Raw genomic sequence first — 24,222 nt, forward strand, 5'->3', positions numbered from 1 at the left:
CCTTAAAAAAGCATGTTAGTGTCAAATTTTGATGTCTCACTATTTTAGACGGGCAAAATAATTACAATATCATAATTTAGATGTTAGAATTTCGTTGATATATAAAGTTATAATGTATAGTTATAATTAATTAATTAAGATGATATGTGTCGGTAGTCATGAGCAGCAATTATATATGAGTGGACAAAAAGTAGTGGAGAAAATAAAAAAAGAAATATGGTCCAAAATTAATGCATGAATAAATAAAGGCTGTGAACATGTTGGGAGGTAAACGTGCAACTTCAGTCCCACTAATTACTATATATATAAGTATTCACTCATGGAACTATGAATTGTCAAGAGCTTTTTTTTTAGCTCGATTATTTCGAATTCATATAGCGTAGGGCCTATTTAAAGGAGAAGCGCTTTCCACTAATGATTTTTCTATATTTATGGCTCGAGTTCGAGACCTTTGATAAAAAAAGAAGCAGTCTCATCCACGGCATCGCATATGGCTGTCAAGAGCTTTATGATAGTGAGGTCTAAACAGTTGCCAACTATACTGCAACAAATAGAGAATTTTGTTGTCCATTATTTAGTGATAATAATATAATGGTTATTATATTATATTTAGTTCTAATAATAAATATGAGTATTTGTAATCAGCATTCTATAAATATTATTAAAGGTTTTAGCAACTTTGAATGCAATGACGCTAACTCAATTGTCGTTAAATATTTTTGTGCTAATAAATATTGTTGCTCACAGAAAAACTCGCCATTAATTAAATATCTCTTTTGTTGTAGTGTTAATATCCGATAATTACATGTTAGGTGCTTGAGTTTTGATATTATGAAACTATAGATGATCAAACAAGGGCCCCCTAAAAAAAGAAGCAAAAGGAAGCTAAAAGTGATTATAAAAAAAAAAACCCTTAGAAGAAGAAGCAAAGGATGTAATTGGTCATGTGGTCAATTTGCTAAAAAGAAAGCAAGCAGGTGCTAAAGTATAAAGAAATTGATTGTACATAATAAAGGTAACAAACATTGGGGATCTTTAAAAAGCTAATACATTGAGTAAGTTTGTAATTTTGGGGCCTTAATTTGAACAAATATATCTATTAATGAAAGAAAATAACTTTTCTAAACAATCATTTCTAAGTTATATAAATATAATTGGACTCTTTGAAGTAGCGCAAGTTGATTAACAATAATTTTATTATACGAAGGAATTTGCTTTTATTTTCCTAAATAACATACCAACAATATATCTTTAAGGAATCGATTTCCTGCCTCAGAGTCTTATTCAATTCACATATATTTAATATCTTAATGGTGAGAAATCATATAATCGAATTGTTTAAAGTAACTAAAACACATTGCTTGATTTGAGATGAGGATTTCTCTTTTGGATATAATCTCGCTATATTTTAAGATAAAGATAAAGTCTATGTACACATCACTCTCTTCAGATCTTACTTAGTATATTGTTATTGTTAATTCATTGTAATTAAAGCACATGATAAACTAGATATTTTGATTTTGTTAACTTGTCAAAGTTGTCCTCTTGCTTGCCTTATAGTATTTGTTTTTCTCAAGAAAATTAAACCATAAGTTACCTAACTCATGATAGTACATGAAGAATATAAAAGTAAATATATTTAAGATAGTGGTAATTAAATAACTAGTAAAAATACCAAAACACAAAAGCAAAATTATTAATCATATAGATGGTGCGTTATCAACTTGCGTAGTGGAAAGCAATAATGGATTGTAACAAAGAATCAAGTTTGTTTTGGGTCCACAGATGTGATCATCAAGGTTCTAGATTCTTAATTTAATTATTTTTGGACAAATGTAAGCTAATCAATTTTCAATTTAATTTGAAAATAACAACACATGTATATTAATTATTTTTATTCAGGATTTAAACTGTGTAGTCTTGGTATGAAAATAACAACACATGTATATAAGTTATACCATCTAATCATTAATTGCTTTTATTCAAGATTTAAACTATGTGTAGTCTTAGTAACAACACATTACATTTATTAATCCTACCCTTGTCTAACCTAGACAAATATTTATTTGTAATTTAAGCTTCAAACTGCAGAACGAGCCATTTGAAATTTCCACCTATAGCCTATACTAACAAGAAGAGGAGAGAGACGGATAAGTATTATGGTGGCGTAATGATAAGTACTTTTTCATCTTTAATTCGAGTTTTTGAAATTGAGGAGTGGATATAGAATTATCCTTGATGAGGGATCTCTCGGTACACATAAATTTATTGGCTCTCAATGAAAATACGGGATATCGGGTGGAAAATTAAAAAGAAAATTACTAATAATATAATGTTAGTATGTCTTATATTTTGATTTTTCAGATGACACAATACTGATTGACAAGACACTGGTGGATGGAAGTTTGGAGATATGTCTGAGAGTCTGAAAGTTTCAGGTTAAGCAGGACTAAAACGGAGTATTTAAAATGCAAATTCAGTGACATAACACATGAGGTGGAGGTGAAAGTGAAGATCGAACAAGTCATACTTTTCAAGTATCTTGGTCCAATAATCTAAGGAGATGTGGAAAGATTGATGATGTCGTATGATGTTAGAAGGATGTGTGGGGATGGTTATACGGGACAAGGTATGAGTGGCTTCTATCGCTAAACAAGAGAAGGGAAACAAGATTGAGATGGTTCAAGCATGTGAAGAGGAGGTGCGAAAGGATGGTTGTACTAGAGTTAGGAGAGGTAGAGATAGACTAAAGAATAACTAGGGACCTGATAAGACAAAATATGAGACAAGTTCACATAACCGGAGGAAAAGATATAGAAATTAAGGTAGAAGATTGGTTAGTAAATAAGTGTGGTCGCAATTTAAATCAACCAAAGACGACTTTGAAATATTGTCAAAAGAACAAAGAAAACACTTCACATTTCTCACTCTACTTTTTATTTATTTATTTAGTAGCCAATGATAAAGTAGACTTGACCAAAAAAACTTAAATTGGCCTCACCTGCAATTTATGTCCCCACTTTTTAAATAATAGCCAATTATATCCCTAGAAATTAACATGCCTTAAATTGTGGCTATCTTATTGGTTATTGCTTCGAATAGCAACTTTGACATCAAAGGATTGAAGATAAAGACAACTTCATAATTCTCAACTACTTTTAATAAATTCAAAAATAAAGTTAGTTCAATTCCTTCCAAAAATAATTCTAACTTAATAATTTTGCTTGCTGCCTTTCTTATTAAATTCTTAGCTTAAATTGGTAAAATGACAACTTTTTCCTCAGGCAGGTGGTACTGTTTCTAGAACAGAAAAGGACATTTTTTATAATAATATATTAAGCGGATATTTGGCCATGAAAATTTGAAAGTTAAAATCAAAATTATATTGGATCATATTTAGAATTTGAATGTACTTTTACTAATTCAATTTCTAAAAACTAGAAAAATATTTAACTTGATTAATTTATGTCAAATATACATTTTTTTTATTAAAAAGAGATACATTTTTTTATTATCCTTTCTTTTTTAAAAGCACAAGGTATGTCCAAAACTTAAAATATCTAAAATAGAAAGGCAAAACCAAAAGCTTTTTCAAAAGAGTTTTGTTTGTTTTTTCCGAAAATTTTATTTATTTATTTATATGTATATAAAATAAAAAAATTAGCGATGCCTCAATCTTGAAGTCGAAGGAAGGATAAGAAAAGGAAGCAATAGTGCCGCCCCCGTAACTTTTGGCGGCGGCTTTTTCAAAACCATTCTTCAAAAAGTAAAAACAATGTTCCGGACGACGTTTTTTTACTGTTGAGGCTAAGGTTAGGTTCCTATTTTATATTTTCAAGTCCTATCAATTTATTCGAAATATAAAAAGGTTCGTACAAGTGATAATCTCACAAATTTTTTCTTTTAATCAAAATTTTCAAACCATAGGATTACGCTGTGAATATTGATTAAGTAAGAAAGAATGTGTCTCTATTTATAGAATCTTAAACTTTTTCTTACTAACCAAATATGGAGACTTTACGTTTTTTTTTATCTATAGTAAGAAACTCGGCCAAATACCCAACATTTATAAACTAGGATTTGAGGTTAGATAGGTCCAAGATCATATAAAAAGGGGAAAAAAGGACAAACATACCCTCAAACTATCGTAAATGGTATGCAGATACCCTTTGTCATACTTTTGGGACATTGGTGCCCCTATCGTCAAAAAACTAGAGCACATGTGACCTTCACTCTAACGGAAGACTAAATAGGGACACGTGGTGCAATCTTATCCGTCGATATGATATTTAATAAATGTTAAATTTGTAGATAAGATTATGACGCGTGTATGCCCATTAGTATAAATGGTATATACACTCTAGTTTTTAGATGACAGAGGCATCAATATCCCAAAAATATGACGAATGATATTTATATACCACTTGCAATAGTTTAGGAGCACATTTATCTTTTTCCCTATAAAGGAAATGATGGGAATTTTATGCTTTGTTTCAATTTTGGTGTTTGCAAACATTAAAGATGTGGACATGGGGCTTTAAATCTCATTTAATAGGCTCAAAGTTGAGAAAGAGAGAGTTCTCCTTGAAATAACTATTATTTTTTTACAAATACTTTAAAATAGGGGTGTGCAAAAACCGATTTAACCAATAAACCGAACCGAAAAAAACACTATTGGTTTATTGATATTGGGTTATTGGGCTAACAGTTTTTAAACGGTTTTGCAATTTTTTTTATTGGGTTATTGGTTCGGTTTCCGGTTTTATAATTTTTGTTAATGGTTAAACTGATAACCCAATAAGACTATATTAAATTTACTAATCTTATTGTTAATGGTTAAACGATTGTTACTTTCACACTTTTTGTTAATGGTTAAACGATTGTTACTTTCACACTTTTTCCTTTGAATGTGTCTAGTGTCTAAACTTGCAAGAAAAATGATTGTTACTTTTATGATTATTACTTTCATGCCAAATGTTGGAAAAATCATATGGTTTATTTGAAAATTTTCTTATCGTGTATATAATATATATGAGTATTTTCTTATTGGTTAAACCGAAAACCGAACCGTTAAGTACCATAAACCGATAAGAAATATGTTATTAGTTTGGTTATCGGTTTGAAGTATTTACAAACCGAAAACCGATAAACCGAACCAATAACACCTAAAACCGAACCGAACCGACCGATGCACACCCCTACTTTAAAGACTCAAAAAGGCTTAAGAGTGAAAATCTACTAGCAAATCGAAAAGACCCTTGTGAGATTTATGAAATTAATGTTCATTACATCGTGAAATAAAAAATAACCCAATATCATACCTATTTGATTAAGAAAACCAAAACAAATTCCCTTTTTGCAACTAGTGATACAATTTTAACTACAATTTCAAGTATAACGATTCAATTAATAATTATTAATACATTTTCTTAGAAATTAAGATTTCAAGTTGGATTTTACATTGAATAAGTAATGTTTCTTCATGTATTCTTGGAAGGATTGGATCACAACTTATTATTTCTATATTTGATAACGATCATTTTGTACTGTTTAAAACAATAAAATTTGAACGTATCAAATTTATGTTACTATAGAAAAATAGTACTTATAAAGATATTTAGATGATATGTTCTAATCAGTAGAGAGCTCAAAAAACAAATTGATATAATTTTATGTATCTATTTGACTATTCTATCTATTGACAAATATGCATTTGTTTTAAATTATGGAAATTAGAAAATTAATGTACATTTTTTTCAAAAAGTAATACGACAAGAGTTGAAAATGAAAAAAAGCTATTTAGTTGTAGTAATTCAAGGAATAGTAAAGATAAGCCTAAAAAAAAAAACGCAAGGAAAGATCATGGTTCAGTTAATAAAGACAAAAACATTTATCTGTTGTTATAGATTTTTTATTGTGATATTTAAAAAAAATAACTTTATACGTACTTTTTATAGGTATGTATTCACACATTATTTCTTTCTCAATCATACTATTAAACATAAATTTGATTAACGATTAAATCAATGAAGATAAGGAATATTAGGTGATTTTATTCATTTATTGTAGTTTTAGTGGACAGAGTTATCTGATGCATGTTATTGGTGGGAAGTGATATATATCTCGTACAATTAATCAAGATACATAAAAATTATATTTTATTTTAATTAAGTAGAAATCTGATTACATTTTTCATAGTGTAAAAGAGAGAAAGAGTACAAATCGAATAATTTTTTATTGTTTACTTGATTATTCGATTTATTGATAATAATAATTCTCAATTCAAAATTATGAAAAATATAAAATTACTGTAGCATTTATTTGTTCTTCAAAGGATAAAGACAAAAACAGTTATTTTGCTGTTACAGATATTTTATTGGTTCCAATAAGAGGGAGCTGAAACTGAGAAATCCTATCCCGTAAATAAAAGACTTATGGAGGGGTAATTTGGGAACTGTAGAAGTTTCAACTCCCGAAATGGACAAAAAGAGTGGTTCATCGGGTAGATACGGAGAATATGAAGGGTAAAAGCGGAAAAGACAAAGAGCAAGAAGACGCCGAAAATGTTTTAATATTCCAGGAGAGATAATTAAATAACTGTACTAAATCGATAATGGAGATCTATTTGTAATGGCGGTGGCGACTTCCCAAGCATACCGAGTCCGACTCGTCCACTTGCGAGTTCAATACGCGTTAATCTGTCTCTGAGAGATCTTTGCTCCGTCATCGGGGTGATACTCCGGTCACCGGCGAGAGAAATACACGCCGTTCATTGATTACAGGTTTTGCAGGAAACTAAAGCGACGATGAATGCTAATGGATTCTGCGGTGTTGAGAAAGAGTATATAAGGAAGCATCATCTACATGAGCCTAAGGAGAATCAATGCAGTTCATTTCTAGTCAAGCACATTCGAGCACCTGTTCATCTTGTTCGTTCTCCTCTCCTCTCTCTCTCTCTGAATGCGTTTACTGCATTTTTCTTTTCCGTAGATCGATTGATTTATTTTCATTGATGATTATCCTTTTAAATATCTTGAAGTTAAACATTAGATTCGTTATATTTGCGATGATTGTATGGTTCCTGATTTGTGTTGATCCGTGTTCTTAGTTTTGTTGTCCTGAAAAAATACGACGTCACTAGGCTTTGATTTTGGTAGTCAGATCATCGATTTCCTTCTTAGTTTTGTGTCTTGGTCAAATTTGTATAGAGGATGAAACGGATAAGATTTGAATTGTTTCCTATTTTAGGTCAAGCAAAGATTGTATTATCTTTTAGCTGTTTGGTTTATCCAGTCATGAAAGTTGAAAGTGACTCTTACTATTCTTTTGGTTAGTTGTATAAGAAAGGATCCCTTCCACAAAACTCTTGCATAACTAGGGGGTGAACTACAAGTGCTTATAGTGAACAGAGACGAAAGGCTAAATGTATGAGCAATTGATATGTTCATTGATTATGCAAAAGGGGCAAATGACTCATCTGCAGTTATTCTCCACGTTGATTGCCTGTTTGCCTTGTGCTGGATAACTGATATTACTGCAAGCAGGACAAAATTAGTATCTTTGGTAACATGAACGAAACTTGCATTTTATATTTTGTGTTTAGCCAGTCGTAATGGTTGTTGGTTCTCCCTCTTTTTATCAGGTTTGGTCATTGGTTAGGAGGTTTGATCAGCCACAAAAGTATAAGCCCTTTATTAGCAGGTGCATTGTGCAAGGAGATCTTGCGATTGGTAGTCTTAGGGAAGTTGATGTCAAGTCGGGCCTCCCTGCAACAACGAGTACCGAGAGATTGGAGCTTCTTGATGATGAAGAGCACATCTTAAGTGTCAGGATTGTTGGCGGGGATCACAGACTTAGGGTATTAAATAATTCTCTCTTGTTTCGTTGTTCCTTTCTTTTTTCAATTGTTTTTTCTGATTTTTAACAACTTTGAGATTTTGTTGTTATTAAATACACTTGAATTTGTTTTTTTCGTCAGAGGATGATCATTTCTATGGTAGAAGATTACCTCCAAACTAATTAGACTACCAAAATAAACTTCCAACTTGAATTACTTAATATACTTCTGATTTCTAGTTTACAGTTCTATTTTTCAAGTGCTTAGTCATATATGTTTATAGAGAAGGTCGAATCATCTGATATTGATACTTTTGTGATAATGATATTGCAGACTACTAATCCTCTTCCCCTTAAAGACCCTACAACTTGTCGACAAAATAATGGATATTGCAGTCTGGTATTCTAGGCATATTCTAGGCAGGCTAAAAATGTAGCATGTTTCTCATCTAAAAGACTAATTTGTTCTCTTAAAGATTGATGTTTTTTGGGATTAGATTTAGTGCATTGAATCATCGTCAGGGGGCTTTTTGTGATTGTACCATGGCAGGTTATACCTTTTAATGCCCCCTTTGACTTGTGTGATGAGATCTGAAGACAATAGATCAATTGCTAGGCATTTGAGGGATAGATAAGTGAGTATCTTCCTGATGCAGATCCTTTCTTGGATCCAACTCTATTGGTTCTTTGATTCGGCAAAAATGATTTGGTTCTTCTGTACTAGAGCAACACTTTTAATTGATGATAGCGCATTATGAAACTGAATGATCAGTACAGCACAAAAAGATAGTTATTTTGCTTTTGAGGTTATTCTTAGTAGAGAGCCGAGCATGTGCTTTTAAAAGTATGATAACCTTCTTTGAAAGGTCTACCAGAAGGCCAAGAAAAAATCAATCTAAATTGCAATCATATTGGTAATAATTAATAAAGGGAGGATGGTACGTTATGTAGCACAATGCAGGTGTCTGAACTTGTGAGTTGGATTGGGTTAATGACTTTCATGCACTTTTTTTAATTGGAATGCGGAATATTGTAAATTGATTGCTGTATGATTGTGATGTCATGTCCTGTGAATGCAAGTTTTTATGCATTTGGATTCGTTTGAAGAATCACTGGATGAATGATCTGCTTTTGTTTTAGCAGGTTAAACATGATAGGTTAGTTTGATCTTGCAAAGAGAGAGAGATACTTTGTGCTTGCTTCCGACCTATAGTATTGTTTTCACTACATTCAATTAAATATTCAGCCCTGTATTTTGCCCTTATCTTTTCTATTTGATCTTTTCCAGAACTACTCCTCAGTCATATCTGTCCACCCGGAGGTGATTGATGGAAGACCTGGGACACTAGTGCTTGAATCATTTGTGGTGGATGTGCCCGAAGGGAACACCAAAGACGAGACATGTTATTTTGTTGAAGCATTGATCAATTGCAACCTAAAATCACTTGCTGATGTTTCAGAGAGGGTTGCTGTGCAAGACAGGACAGAACCCATTGATCAGGTCTAAATCAGGAAGACGTTCTGAAGGTTATTTCTACTTAGGATGAAGCTTCCTTAAGGCTGTTAGTTCTCCTGAGGCTTTGGAATGCCGACTGTATGTGGCTTGCTCTCTTCAATATTCCCTGGTGCTTTTAGTGCTCCGCCTTTTTTTTCCTCCAGTGTATGTTTAGGGTTCAATCATATTACTTGTTTGTAGTGTCTCAGAACCACACGTTTTACAAGGATTTGTAGACACCCTGTAAATGGATGAAAAGACTAGCCTGTTTCAATTCATCGAATTTTGATAGTGGGTGTGGTATGTTACTTGTCTCTGATTCGTGTTGGTCCAGGGTATATTGAGTGCGTAGTCGGGTCTTTTAAGTGCATTTGTGGTCTCTATTTGTAGTAAACAATGGTTGGGTACAGGGGGAGGGGGGGACTCTATTTACTGAATAGAAGCACATTTAAGGCTCCAACAGTCCATGAGCTAATGCTGTACAGACTAGTTATAGAGAAATGCTCTAGATCTGCAAACATTCTTATTTATATCGTTGTTATTTGTCATTGATCACGCAAAGACGTTTTAACTGTTGTGCAGTGGCTGGAGTTATGAGAAGAAAGTTGAAGATGACTTCTAAGATTGCTTTAATAAACTGAGAATGGTAGCTTGTCATGTCACTCCGCGAGAGGTTCTTTCAACGAGCATGTAATTCGAAAAGATAAAATACTGCACACACACACACACTACATAGATCTACTTATTTTCTTGGAAAACTTTAGTGAAGAAAACGTTTTCTTTCATACTGAACACACCTTAGCTCTACGCACTTTGAAAAGTTGTAAGTTTTTGTTACTGTGTTAAAATTGGAAGTAATGGCTAACTATTCACATTATTACTATATATATTAGAAGAGTCTAGGATTTACTACCATTGTTCCAATTAAATCATTACAAATGTTCAATACTTGCTATATAAAATATATAAGTGGGCCCCACCTCCTTCCACTTAAATAATATTTTTCAACCTTATCATGGTAAAAGTTGAATTTATTATCCTTTTCATTTAATTTTATATGATATTATTTTTTCTATAAAATCATTATATATGTTTTAATAATTTAAATTTCAAAAACATTATAATTTAACTTTAAAGATTTTATTTTATCAAAATCTTGTACATTGAAATATATAGTTATTAATTTAAAATATTTTTAAAATCATATAAAAATTTCAATAACTTCTCAAATTCCATAATATGACATAAATTAAAATAAAAAAATATATATATATTGGGCCCCGTGTTGGCACGGGGTCCTATATCTAGTTTACCATAGAAAGAGCAAACAAATGAAAAAAGATTATTCCACAGTTCTTATATTCTTCTTATCTTGATCAGGAGAAGTGTTTAGCAATATCATCTGAGCCCTAGAAGACAATACTTCAAATATAGACCAAGGTGTAAACCATGAAAATTTCTCTGAGAATTCATTCAAAAGATAAAATACCACAAGGCTGTTATCAGTCATTGATGTGGAATGCTTTGACGTATACAGTATACCAGAATTTGAAATTTATTAGAGTCTTCGTATGATTCAAACATTAAGGCATCACGAAAAATGATGAGCAGAAGCCAGATGGTTTCATATCATATTTGCAGAAATAAGTGTTGACCCTTTTTACTTTTTGAGATCGTAGATTTGAAGATTACAAATATATTGGACTGTATAGCATGCCAGAATTGAACTGAATTATGCATTTACCTAAATTGATCAAGATGCAAGGGTCATGCTTGGGCAGCTGTCAACTGTGCAGGCCAGTATGTCTCTATAATCTCGAGATATCCTGAACGAGTCGTAGACTTTACCATCTCTGCTCTTTTTGTACTCGAACAACAGATTTGAATGATCAAATGCTGTTAACTTCACAAAGCCATGGTCATAATCCCTGAAGATACTCCATTTAGTCTGGATAGGGGTAAATTCTGAAAGGCTTGCTCCAGCCCCTCCAGCAGCTACGTGTATAGTTCCATTCAAGGCACCTTTATACAAGTGTTTCTCGTTGTTTGTACAAATATTCTGCGGTAAACAGGGAAGTGTTACCCTTGCATCAGTCAAATAAAAGAATGTTGGAACCATTTCAAGTCAGAAATAATCCTAATATGATGTGTGGAAACATCTTACTATATTTTCTGTCTGCTATACGATAGAAGATGAAATTCAGAAGTTCCAAATATACCTGGTAAATGGGACACGTCCTTTCATAGTTATGAACATGGCCGAATATAGCTATATCAACTTTATACTTCTGCCAGAGATTTTGAAGGCTTTCCCTACCCATAGGTTCTGCAAAAGATCCTTCATCAGCATATGAAGCATCTGAAGAATATCCCAGTACCCGATGAGCTAGGAAGATCAGCCACGGTTGTTTTTGTCTGTCTACAGATGCCAGACAGTGTTCAATGAAGTTATATTGCTCGGTTCCCTGCCTCCAGTCGTGTTCTGTATCAGCTATGCAGAACCGGAACATACCATAGTCTGTAGAATACCTAAGAGAAGAAAACAAGAACTAGTATCTCAAAGAATTATTGGACACAAAAGGATAACTAGTGGAGGTGTAGATGAAATGACATTCTCCAAAAGATTATATTGCAGAATTAGAAAAATGATTGGCAATGGCAGTTACAGATACAGTGAGGTTCATAGTTGAGTGATGATCATACGTCACAAGAGACGGAAAAAGTACCTATAAAAATGAAATAATCAGATAGGGACAATCACCATACCAGAACTTATCCCTGTTTACTGTGGGAACATAAAACATATTCTGAACTAAAACACCACATTCTCCACCTGAATCCATATTCCCATAAAATGACCCTGTACCAGGCCAGTCACGCTCATGGTTGCCACTGCAGAATGAAGTTAAGAATTTACCCAAAGCAAGCAGAAGATTCTTAAATGTTCAACAAGGTTCTCCGTAGAACAGCAGCATACCTAGCAAGCATATAAGGTATAGTTGAAGCAATTGGCTCAATCTGAGAAGTAAACTGATCCCACTGTGAAATGTAGCCGTTGGCATAACAGATATCACCAATGTGGAATACAATGTCAATGTCCTCTAAATCATTAATAAGCTGATAGGTAGTGTTAAGAGCGCCAGGTTGGAACTGATTATATTCATTGGAGCCATCAGCTTCATCCTGCAGTTTGGAAGCACATCATTACAAGATCAACAACTTGATCAGGATAGTAAATTTTAGAATGCTTAACCAGCGGTTTGATCTATGATTTTGTAAAGGAAAGCAAACACAAAATAGAAAAAAATTATGAAAGTTGAAGTTGGTCCTTCAACTAGGAAAATACTGTTCACATAAACTATTATACTTGTGTAGTTTCCAATTTATTTCAAGGAATAAAGAACTACCAAATTGACATCTCATTTACTTGCATCACTATCACACATTAGACTGACAGAGCTAATGCCTAACATTTTTTAGGTAAATTACTGAGTAAGTTGAGCTAAAATAACTTCAAAATTTGGAAAATTCAAGTGGATATGGAAGTAGGAAAAACAAGAAAAACACATCAACTTGACATGGATCACACTAGGTCAAAATTAAGCATGTTCCAGACTGAGATAAGGTTGCCTTTGAGGATTTACTACTATCAATAGATGATTCATCATATGCAATCTAACCACAATTTTCTTTGTACTTCAAAATAGTTTGGTTATCAGTTGGTATAGTTAGCATGATCTGCAGATGTTGAATATGCAACAGTGGAGATAAAAGTCAAATTTACTTGGTGAAAATCATAGAATTTAATAGCTCTTGTAGTGATCTAATTTTTACAAAGGTGATTCGAATTCTTTTAAAACTTGAAGGGAAGGCTACCAACTCAACTAGTTGAAAATGACAAGTGTAGGAGGAAGAAACCTAAGAGAAGATGCTCGTCTCTTTGGTCCTTATTTCCATGCAACACAGGAAACCATGTTCTTTTGTTCATCCCTGCAACTTTCCAGATTTTCAATTGCACGCATAGCTAGGAGCCTTCAAATTCCGTTTGAGCTACATGCAGATGCATGCTTATACGCATTTGTGCATTTAAGTAGTGCCATCATAAACAACAAAAATAACAAGTATTGGTCTCAACTAGTTGGTCTATCCACCTTGAATGCTAAAAGCCAGTTGGATCAAACTTATCCGCTTCCATAAATGCCAAACCAATTGACCAGTGCATCATATTGTCATTTTGCTTTCCCCTCATTCTCTTACTTCCTCAGAAAGGTGCTTATTCACAAAATAGTTTAGTATTTGCACTCTTATGCTACTCTGCTATTGATAAAAGCTTTTCCTGGCTCCCCTCCCCCATGAACTTGATAATCCACATGGAAAGATAACAAAAGCTTCACAATTGTTAATCAAACAACAGGAAGCAGTTTATTTTTAAAAAACAAAATTACCATGAAGCAGCACAAAAAGACCGAAAATTCATGATAATGCACAAGTCATAACCAAGGAATACAAATTAGTAACGAAAGCATATGGCGAGCTTTTCCAGATAAATAAACTGATAAAAGTTCTAGCCATCTAACTGAATCTAAAGAGATTACAAACCTTTCCCATGTCCCCAAAAATGACAACACGTTGTACAGAGTTTTGACCAGGATAAGGAGATGATTTAAATTGATGCATCTGATTCCACATATACGTGCCATTTAAGAATCTATGACCAAGCTTGTAGGTATACCTGCAAAGACCAAGATGCAGCATGATCCAGAATTTTACCTACTAAAAAAAAAAATAAACACTCCACAGTATTATAGAAGGTACTAGGTTGAACTTGTCTATAAATATAATTTAGTTAACTTTTGTTTTAGAAGTACAACATCTTGATATTGAGTTTAGGAATGTTAAGTGAAAACCAAAGCTTCCCTGATGGAAGAAGTACACATGCCCAAAAACAGTTCTCAATGTTCTATGGAAGAATGAAGACATCTATGGCAATCTGTATGCAGTTCTCGCACACACGGGTAAAAAACATACATTGTGTTCGGCCATAATTCTTTTAGGAAACTGGTGTGGATGAATCCGGGATCACGCCATCCAACAGTTCGAGCCGGTGCACCTGAAAGTGGCATCATATATGAGAAAGACTATTGTTGATCCACCATAACATTTGACACAATTAGACAGCATGTTTGATAGCTCTGAATACCAACCAAATTCTGCTAGCTTCCTAGATGTAAGTACCAAAAGACAAATAGAACTCAAAGTCTATAGTTAGAACATGACATGTCAACTCATCCAAAAGCAACATTATCTAAATGAGTACACTGATTCTCGTGGGGCAATATCTTATGTTTCAAGTTTATGGTTCTAGATTATTTTCTGTATTAATAAACATAGAAGGTGATACAGTGCGGAACTTGAATATATGTTCATCATACCTAGGTTTTTACCTTATGATTATTTTTAATGCTGATGCTCTTATAACTTATCAGTTGGCTCTTTCCAATTAACTCCATTAAGTGGATAGTCATGACTTAACCCAATTCTTCTCCTTAACCAAAATATAATCAAATATAAAAGATTCTAGCGCACCACACATGCTGCTACGGTCAAATGTCAATGTCACTGCTGGACTATGTCCCTGTTGTCCTCCCTTTGGACCCCATTCCACGAAAGGCTCTGCTTCATTGATTCCATATCCACTTGTCCATGTCACAGTCATCTAAAAGTTAAAGAAGGTTATTTCCTCAACTTATTTGTGTGACTACATCCTAGTCCACAAAAGCAAATTCCACAGAAAGTTAAAATAAATATCAAGCTGCTAAAAGCTTACTCTGACCTCTGTTTGCAGGAAAAATAGACACTTACTTCATTCCATGTCTTTCCTTGTGCTAAACGTGGATATACTGGTGCATTTGGATTTGAAAAGGCAACTATGTTTGATACAGCCACCAGCTTTGGCTGTTGGATAAGGAGACAAATTAATGTAAGATGAGATCACTATAAAGTCGCCTACTGAATATGTTAAATGAAAACAAAGCAAAAGCCTGTATAGTGGAAGAATAATAAAAACTATCGACATACAGAAACAGACAGACAGATGAAAGAAACATTCTGTAAAGTTGAAGAGATCTATACAATGAACATAAAAACAAAACAAACATGTTTTGATAGAAACTACTCTTTTTAGGTTCCAAATTCCTGAAAGCTTTGAGCTTGCAAAATTGAATTCAAAGGAAAATGGATCAGGAAATTGTTTAACTTGTCTACAAAGGGAAGAAAATCAATATATTAGAGAAACTTCGGTCCAGATTGTCAATTTTGCTGAATGATCTCTCTCAAATGAGAGTTCTTCCATTAAATAGAAAGAATTCTGATTTACATGCCTAAAAATCTGCTATATATCCCTAAATATATGCTATTCCTAATTGTAATATCTCTGAAAATATGCTACATTAATCTATGCTATCTCCTATCATCATTACACAAATATTTAGAATTATAACATAGATATGTACAGATATTTAGAATCTGTCCAATCATGCTAACATCCCCCCTCAAATTGATGCCGGTGGATCAAAAAGCATCAATTTGCCTACCAGAAACTGATGACGTTGTCGTGCCATAGACTTTGTAAACACATCAGCTATTTGAAGATCAGTGGATACATGTGGAAGAGTAATGACTCTCTTATCTACAGCTTCTCTGATATAATGACAATCCACTTCAATGTGTTTGGTCCTTTCATGATAAACTGGATTAGTAGCAATCTGAATAGCACTTGTGTTGTCAGCATGGAGAGGAGTGGGATTAGATTGAGGAAATCCAATTTCTGCAAGTAAACCACGAAGCCAAACAATCTCAGAGCAAGCAGTAGACATTGCTCGATATTCAGATTCGGTGGAAGATTTTGATACACGATCTTGCTTCTTGCTCTTCCAAGATATCAAGGAATCTCCAAGAAACATGCACCAACCCGTGACGGAGCGACGAGTATCAGGACATCCAGCCCAATCAGAATCACTAAATGCATTAAGCTGAATCTCAGAACCACTAGGAAAGAATAATCCACGAGTAGATGTTCCCAAGAGATATCGAATGATGGGACGGACAGCCACCAAATGTAGATGGCGTGGAGCCTGCATAAATTGACTCACTTGTTGAACTGCAAAAGAGATATCAGGCCGAGTAATAGTAAGATAATTTAGGCTCCCAACTAATTGCCGATACAAAGTTGGATCAGGAAGAAGATCTCCTTCCGCACTGCAGTACTTTACATTCAATTCCAATGGAGTATTTACAGAGGAAGATTCTTGAAGACCAGCCAAAGCAATCAAGTCCTGAGTATATTTGTGTTGGTTCAAGAACACACCTAAAGAATTATAATGAACTTCTAACCCCAAAAAGTAAGTAAGAATACCAAGATCTTTCATATGAAAAGAATCATTAAGCTGCTGCTGAAGGCTAGTGATTAGTGAAGAATCAGTTCCTGTGATAATAATGTCATCGACATACACCAAAAGAAGAACAGTACCAGCAGATGTTTTTCGAAAAAACAAAGACGAATCATATTTGCTCTGTTCAAAAGAGAATTGAAGCAAAGTAGATCGAAACTTGTCAAACCAAGCTCTTGGAGCTTGTTTTAATCCATATAAAGACCGCTTCAACTTGCATACATTTGATGTAGGTGATAAGAACAAACCAGGTGGGGGTTTCATAAAAATATCTTCTTTGAGATCACCATGAAGAAAAGCATTTTTGACATCCATTTGATGAAGAGGCCAATTGTGTGATGTAGCAATGGCAATAATAGTTCGCACCGTAGTCATTTTTGCTACAGGTGCAAAAGTCTCTTCATAGTTTACACCATACTCCTGTTTGTTGCCAAGGACCACCAATCGAGCTTTGTACCGATCAAGAGTTCCATCAGAATTAAGTTTAATTGAATAAACCCATTTACATCCAATTGGACGGACATTTGGAGGACAAGGAACAATGTCCCATGTGTTATTTTCTTTAAGAGCCAAAAGTTCCTCCTCCATTGCTTTTTGCCAACATTCAAGCTTGGAAGCTTGTGAGTAACCTGTTGGAATAGAGATGGTGGATAAAGTAGAAGAAAAACCATACCGTTTAGGAGTTTGAGACACTCTAGTAGATCGCCGAGGAGGCTCAAGAGGAGCAAACCTTGAAGAAATCTCAAATTCTGGTTGTGGAGCAGTCTCAGGTGGCGGATCTGTTTCGGGATGGGGTAAAGTTGGCCGACGTCGTTCATACACAAATCCTGGTTTGAACCGCTTAGAAGACTGGCAAATCCTCAAAAGTAGGAAGAAGAGGAGAAACAGAAGATGACTCAACATGAGTAGGAAAGAAATACTGATTCTCAAAGAAAATAACATTTCTAGAAACACGAAATTTGTTAGAGCTTGGATCATAGCAAATAAAACCTTTTTGTGAAGTACTATAGCCCATAAAAGCACATTTAATAGACTGAACAGAAAGTTTATTTCGTTGAAAAGGAGGCAGGTGCACAAAACAAACACAACCGAACGTATGAAAACTATGATAGCTGGGATGCTTATGAAAAAGACGATAATATGGAGACTCAAGATTTAACACTTTAGATGGAAGTCTATTAATCAAATAGACAGCAGTAGACAAAGCTTCAACCCAATATTTAGATGGAACAGAGGACTCAATCAATAAAGTACGAGTGACATCGAAAAGATGACGATTCTTACGCTCAGCAACCCCATTTTGTTGTGGCGTATATGGGCAAGAGCGTTGTGATACAATTCCTTTCTCAAGCAAGAAATTATTGAATTCATGAGACATATATTCTCCACCAGAATCAGATCTTAATATTTTGATGCATGTGGAAAATTGAGTCTCAACATAAGCCAAAAATTTCTTGAATATGGAAAACACTTCAGATTTAGATCGAAGAAAATACACCCATGTAAATCGACTATAGTCATCTATAAATGTCACAAAATACTTGAAATGAGCATGAGAAATAACTGGTGAAATGCCCCAAACATCACTATGAATGACATCAAAACACTTTGCAGCACGACTACCAAAATTAGGAAAAGGAAGAGTTTTACTTTTGCCTAATTTACAAGTAGAACAATCAAATGAAGCAACTGAAAATTGATTTTTATTTCCCAATAAACCAGAATTGGACAAATGAGACAACACAATAGAATTTGGATGTTCTAGACGTTTATGCCAAACCTCATTCTTAGTAGTGGTAGAAGCAAGAGCTAGAACACGAGGAATAGAAAAGTGTATAGGAAACAATCTTCCAACTTTAGGCCCTTTCGCGATTATCGTCCCCGACACCTGATCTTGCACAAGGCAACCATTACGAGAAAAATTCACATCACAATTGTTATCTACCAATTGGCCAACTGAAATAAGACTAGTGGAGAGCTTTGGTGATACAAAAACATTCTTGAAAGTTTCAGTAATATCCCCAACCTTGGTAATGGGTAAATTACTACCATTGGCAACCTGAATTTGTGTTGGACCATTATACTCACGGATGTTTTTGAGTATATTAGTTGAGTTGGTCATATGATTGGAAGCGCCAGAATCAACAAGCCAAAATTTAGATATTACCTCATTACCTTGCAGCCCCAAAGCTGAAAATGCTGACAAGATCATTTGTTGTACCATTTCAGGAGTAAGAACTTGTCCTACTGAAGACGAGTTATCTGTAGTTGAACCATTTATCCCAACTTGAAAAGCATTTGCCCTACGGTTTTGAGGACGTGTGGGACACTCTTTGATAATGTGTCCTTGTTGTTTACAATAATTACAGAACTTCTTGCCACAATTGCTAGCAATATGACCATATTTCTTGCAACTGTAGCATTGAGCTCTAGCCATATCCATGCCCTTTCCTTTCCCTTGAGCTGCAAATGCGACAGTGACAACATTTTCTTGATAAAAAGCATTTTGTGTGAAAAGACGCTGCTCTTCACGAAGTAATTCCCTAAAACAGACATCCAACGATGGAGATGGATCACGGTTCATCAAGTTGGAGCGAACATTTTCAAAATCAGATCGTAATTTCATTAAAAATTGATCTCGCTTGCTTTGTTCATGAACTCCTTGAATGATGGAGATAGATTCAGAAGGTATTGTAGCATAAACGATATCGGTAAATTCAGCCCATAAGTTCTGAAATCCAGAGAAATAATCTTGAATAGAGAGACCTCCTTGAGAATACATAGCAATTTCATGCTCTAGAGGGTCAATTGACCCTAAAAACCATGTCATCACCCGAGCATCTTTAACCTTCCACATGGCCTTTGCTGTCTTGTATGGCCTGAGATTAAGAACAATAAGAGGGTCAATTGACCCTAAAAACCATGTCATCACCCGAGCATCTTTAACCTTCCATTGACCGAGCTTTGTAGGATCAGTAGGAGTAGGATCACTTCCATCTATATGTCCCCATAATTTTTTCCGGTGACAAATAGTTGGAATTGAAATTCCCAGGCAGAGTAATTTTTTCTTGTGAAACGAACATAGAAGGACTCAAACTGATATGACGCCATGTTCTTGACAAGTTAAGGAAAATAGAAATGCAATGATACAAAATAACCAAAATGACCAAGACTGAGATTCCAAGATGCCTAAAATTCCAAGATACTTAGGACTTACTGTTGACTAAAAAACAGTAAGCTGAACCAAAACTTTCAAAAAAAAATTCTGAAAGAAACCACAGATGAAAGACACTAAGAATCAAAGCACTGAAAAAGGCTCTAATACCATGTCAATTTTGTTGAATGATCTCTCTCAAATGAGAGTTCTTCCATTAAATAGAAAGAATTCTGATTTACATGCCTAAAAATCTGTTATATATCCCTAAATATATGTTATTCCTAATTGTAATATCTCTGAAAATATGCTACATTAATCTATGCTATTATCTTGGTTGTAAACCTGAACAGAAAGACCTCCATGAGATTAATTAGCAATTTCATACTCCAACTGAAAGCGTCTTGCACTATTATCTTGGTTGTAAACCTTTTGTAAGTAATCCCACATGGCCTTAGCTGTCTTGTACGGCCTGAGATTAAGAACAATCAGAGGGTCAATTGACCCTAGAATCCATGTCATCACCCGAGCAACTTTAATCTTTCATTCACCTAGCTTTGTTGCATCAGTAGGAGCAGGATCGCTTCCATCTATATGGCCCCATAGTTCTTTGCCGGTGACAAACAACTGAAATTGAAACTCCCAAGAAGAATAATTTTTTCCAGTGAAACGAACACTGAAGGATTCAAAGTGATGTGAATTCATGCTTTTGAATAGCTATAAAACTACAAAGACTCAAGAAAGCAACTAGAATGACCAAGAACAAAATTCCCAGGAGGTAGCCAAAAACCAAGATTTTCAAAAAAAATTTAAAAGGAACCACAGATGACTCTATGAAACAAGACAGCCAAGAGAAGGCTCTAATACCATGTCAATTTTCAGCTGAATGCCATGTCAATTTTGCTGAATGATCTCTCTCAAATGAGAGTTCTTCCATTAAATAGAAAGAATTCTGATTTACATGCCTAAAAATCTGCTATATATCCCTAAATATATGTTATTCCTAATTGTAATATCTCTGAAAATATGCTACATTAATCTATGCTATCTCCTATCATCATTACACAAATATTTAGAGTTATAACATAGATATGTACAGATATTTAGAATCTGTCCAATCATGCTAACACAGATAATAATTTGTAAGTGATTAAGATTATTTAAGGTGCATGATAGATATTCTTGAGATGAAGTACAAAGTAGTGATGACAAGACATACATAAACTTGCATTCAGTGTATAAATAATCTGGACAGAACACAGAATTGACAAGGATGAGAAAGGTATGAACATACACTGAAGAGTCCACTAGAAAACAAGGCAAAAGAAAAGTCTGATCTTTGGTTAATCAATTGAAGCTTCAGTGATCCCTTCCCAGTGTCTTTGTAGTGAGGATTAGAGTAACTGGCATATTGATACTGCACGGTAAAAATGCAAATAGTGGGACAATCATGGTTACTTTTTATCCCTTCATTCAAGAGAAACTTCTGGAACCAAATATAATTAAAATTGGCAAAACACCAACCTTTATAGGTGATGTACACAGAAATGGTGGAAATGTTCTGGGATTTTCAGGGGAGCAGCTAGATGCACTAAACAAAAGAAATAGCACGGTTATGTAATGAATAACAAATTAAAGCCAGCATACTCATGAATTTATTAAAACTTCACTAGTTATACTCCCAAAGGGGCCCGGAATTTAGTTTTTTACACAAATGTTTAGGTAACCTTTCATTTAGGAAAAAGGAGACTGCATTTAGGAACTTCTAGTTACAAGATACTAACAAAGAGATAGTTAAGAATCTGTGGGGAAAACATCAAAACTATTACTTAGTTAGTAGGAAATCATACTGGTTAGTACCATAAAGAAGTAAAAGGATGCACTCCAACTTTTTAATATCAAATGCACTTCGTATTGCCAACAATATCATTTATCAAGACCATGCAATAGTTTGTTTGAACTGATAACTGCATGATTTCTACCTGAAATTGCCAGGAGAAAATACCCCAATCCAATCATCGGCCGAGGGATTTGAAACACTATACTCTAGAGAAACCCATTCTTTATTTTGCCCCTGCAATTTGAAGGGAAATTTAAACTATGAATGGGAGAGACTTTGAACCTTTTCATTCGCAAGCCTATCTTAAACCACATGCCATTGTTTATTAGAGACCAGGAAATTCAATTTGTTCTCTAGGTCTGTGTGTTTCAACTAGTTTTTCCCTGAGTGGTATATATGTGCCTGTAAGAAAAAGCTATTGGAGCTTACATTAACCCCGAGAACTGAAGGAGTAGCTTTAATAGAAGCATGAATGTCAATGGCAAGAACAACATTATGAATCGCAATCCTAGAAAGAGGCTGCTCCCCATGGCATGTTACCCCTTGAAGGCTGACCAGAGTTAACACAATCGAAAGCAAAGCTATTAAAGTTCCCATTGCATCCCCTGCAAAATCTGAAACCAATCAAGCAGTCTTGATTAGAACAGACAGTCAAGGACAAATTTAGCATCCATCAATGAAGTTAAGATGGCTGTCAGAAACTAGTAACATGAATAAAACAAGTATCAATTAACACCATTCATGTCTTTCTTATAACCAAAAGTGAAATCAAGGTCAACTTTGAATATTGAGTTCCTTGTGACACCCACACCTAGCACTTGCTTAAGGACCTGTTTGGCCATATTTTTTTGAGCTTTTTTTTCTTTTCAAAAAACTGTATGGTTATGCACTGTAGTCATTTTTTTACTCCAACTTGAAATTAATAAGTTTTTCAAGTTTGAAAATCTGCTTCTTACCACTTTCTCAAAGTTTAAAAAAAAAGCCCCTTTCTTTAAGTGAAATGAATGTCCAAACACAACTTCAATATCCAAACACCCTTTCTCAACTTAACTTCACATACTACTTTTTTTATCTTCAAATATCGCCAAATTCATGTTCAAACACCAGCCAAATAGAGCAGAATGAATGCAGACCACCCATATAAACGACTGCTACTAGTTTGTAATCTATGTGTAGTTAGCTCAATTAGCCCAAATACACTCTTTTTTAGCAAAGCCTGCACAGTTTTTTTTGGGACTTTACTTGCACACCAACAGCAAATATCAGAACAACTAAACGTCCTGACTAATCAGCAAATACATACAACAAGAAGCCAAGAATCAGCAATTAAAGTTGGAATCACTAAATTCAAATAGAAAGTACTTACCTTTAACTACTTGAAATCAGATTCAGGTGAAGTTCAAGATGAAAATTTTAAGTGGCAAAGTGGGAACAAATCCATAAAAGCTCAAGTTTTTAGCAATTTGAAGGGAGCAACAAAAGCTTAAAATTATTATTGATAATGATTGTGACATCTTCTGATGCCAAGAATATTCTGGGAATCATTGCTTCCTACTTCTAGATTGCAACAGTCTCTAGGTTTTTTAATTCCAGTTTTAGAATTTTGGCCTTTTTTAAAAAATAACTATTTAATTAATGCGTGTCCAATTATTATTGGACATGTGTAAAAAATAATTTTGTAAAATTGAAAGTGTTTTCAGTTAAATAAAAATGGGATAAACAGGCACTTAGTTCAACAGCTCGATGATGTATTTGAGTTTTTTCCTTTATAATGTATGTATATTTCATACTTGTTGACTCTTTGTTGGATACACAAATATGTGAATCAATTTTTATTTCAAAATCACTCCTCGATTTTTTAAGAATTCTTTTTTTTTTTTAATTGATATGTATAAATTGAATTACAATAATATATCTAATGTAATTTTATAAGTGAGGTTTGTAAATGGTCGGGTATATATAAACTTTATAAAGTAAGAATGCGAACAATGCAAATCTTCAATGAAAAAATATGATATAAAGTTAGAATAATTTAACATTGCTCAATAATTTGATAAGTTTATATAACGATATCGAAATAGTATTTTGCTGAATTTGATAGGTTGATATAATGATATCGCAATAGTGTTGTATTGCTTCAATATAATGATGACTTGTTGTAATGTCTGAAATTTTGAAGAGATAAAAAATCGATTTGATCTTTTATAAACAAAGTAATAACAATACATTTTGTATGATGCAAAAGATTTGATGGTTTGGGAGACTTCTGAATATTCAATAATAAGATAATTGCTCGCATGATAAGCATCTGTCACTTTCAAACCAAAGGTTGTGAGTTTGAATCACCAAGGAGCAAAAATGATAGGAACTTTATGGAGGGGTAAAAAGGAAAAAAAGGAAAAAATGGAAGAATAAAGAAAGGAAAATATAGGAATAATAATATCGGTTG

At 33.9% G+C, this 24,222-nt stretch overlaps 2 protein-coding genes across 3 annotated transcripts; one reads left to right on the forward strand and one right to left on the reverse strand.

Moving 5' to 3' along the window:
- The first annotated feature begins 6,588 nt into the window (after window positions 1-6,588).
- Window positions 6,589-9,637, forward strand: LOC125858203 (abscisic acid receptor PYL8). The gene is made up of 3 exons (XM_049537915.1): window positions 6,589-6,929; window positions 7,643-7,858; window positions 9,125-9,637. The coding sequence occupies exons 1-3, from the start codon at window positions 6,807-6,809 to the stop codon at window positions 9,341-9,343; spliced, it is 558 nt and encodes a 185-aa protein (XP_049393872.1). The 5' UTR covers window positions 6,589-6,806; the 3' UTR covers window positions 9,344-9,637.
- Window positions 9,638-10,773: 1,136 nt separating this feature from the next.
- Window positions 10,774-23,345, reverse strand: LOC125858195 (probable inactive purple acid phosphatase 1). 2 transcript variants are annotated; one of them, XM_049537904.1, is made up of 13 exons: window positions 23,140-23,345; window positions 22,203-22,387; window positions 21,916-22,007; window positions 21,458-21,524; window positions 21,228-21,350; window positions 15,194-15,286; window positions 14,918-15,047; window positions 14,360-14,441; window positions 13,931-14,063; window positions 12,309-12,514; window positions 12,098-12,223; window positions 11,551-11,860; window positions 10,775-11,390 (listed from the first exon to the last, which is right to left on the reverse strand). In XM_049537904.1, the coding sequence occupies exons 2-13, from the start codon at window positions 22,368-22,370 to the stop codon at window positions 11,085-11,087; spliced, it is 1,836 nt and encodes a 611-aa protein (XP_049393861.1). In that variant the 5' UTR covers window positions 22,371-22,387; window positions 23,140-23,345; the 3' UTR covers window positions 10,775-11,084. The 2 variants fall into 2 exon arrangements, with proteins under 2 accessions (XP_049393862.1, XP_049393861.1); XM_049537905.1 differs by lacking the exon at window positions 21,916-22,007 and having other exon boundaries at window positions 10,774-11,390.
- Between the last annotated feature and the right edge of the window lie 877 nt (window positions 23,346-24,222).

The sequence above is a fragment of the Solanum stenotomum genome, chromosome 3 (assembly GCF_019186545.1).
Source record: "Solanum stenotomum isolate F172 chromosome 3, ASM1918654v1, whole genome shotgun sequence".
Lineage (NCBI taxonomy): Eukaryota > Viridiplantae > Streptophyta > Magnoliopsida > Solanales > Solanaceae > Solanum > Solanum stenotomum.

Excerpts from the sequence above, each read along its gene's own strand:
- LOC125858195 (XM_049537904.1), bottom strand. The coding sequence starts at position 22,370 with ATGGGAACTTTAATAGCTTTGCTTTCGATTGTGTTAACTCTGGTCAGC. Across the intron at positions 14,064-14,359 it reads GAATTATGGCCGAACACAAT|GTATACCTACAAGCTTGGTC; the intron begins GTATGTTTTTTA and ends TGGTCTTTGCAG. Across the intron at positions 11,861-12,097 it reads GTAAACAGGGATAAGTTCTG|GTATTCTACAGACTATGGTA; the intron begins GTATGGTGATTG and ends TTCTTCTCTTAG.
- LOC125858203 (XM_049537915.1), top strand. The coding sequence starts at position 6,807 with ATGAATGCTAATGGATTCTGCGGTGTTGAGAAAGAGTATATAAGGAAG. Across the intron at positions 6,930-7,642 it reads TTCGAGCACCTGTTCATCTT|GTTTGGTCATTGGTTAGGAG; the intron begins GTTCGTTCTCCT and ends TCTTTTTATCAG. Across the intron at positions 7,859-9,124 it reads GCGGGGATCACAGACTTAGG|AACTACTCCTCAGTCATATC; the intron begins GTATTAAATAAT and ends GATCTTTTCCAG.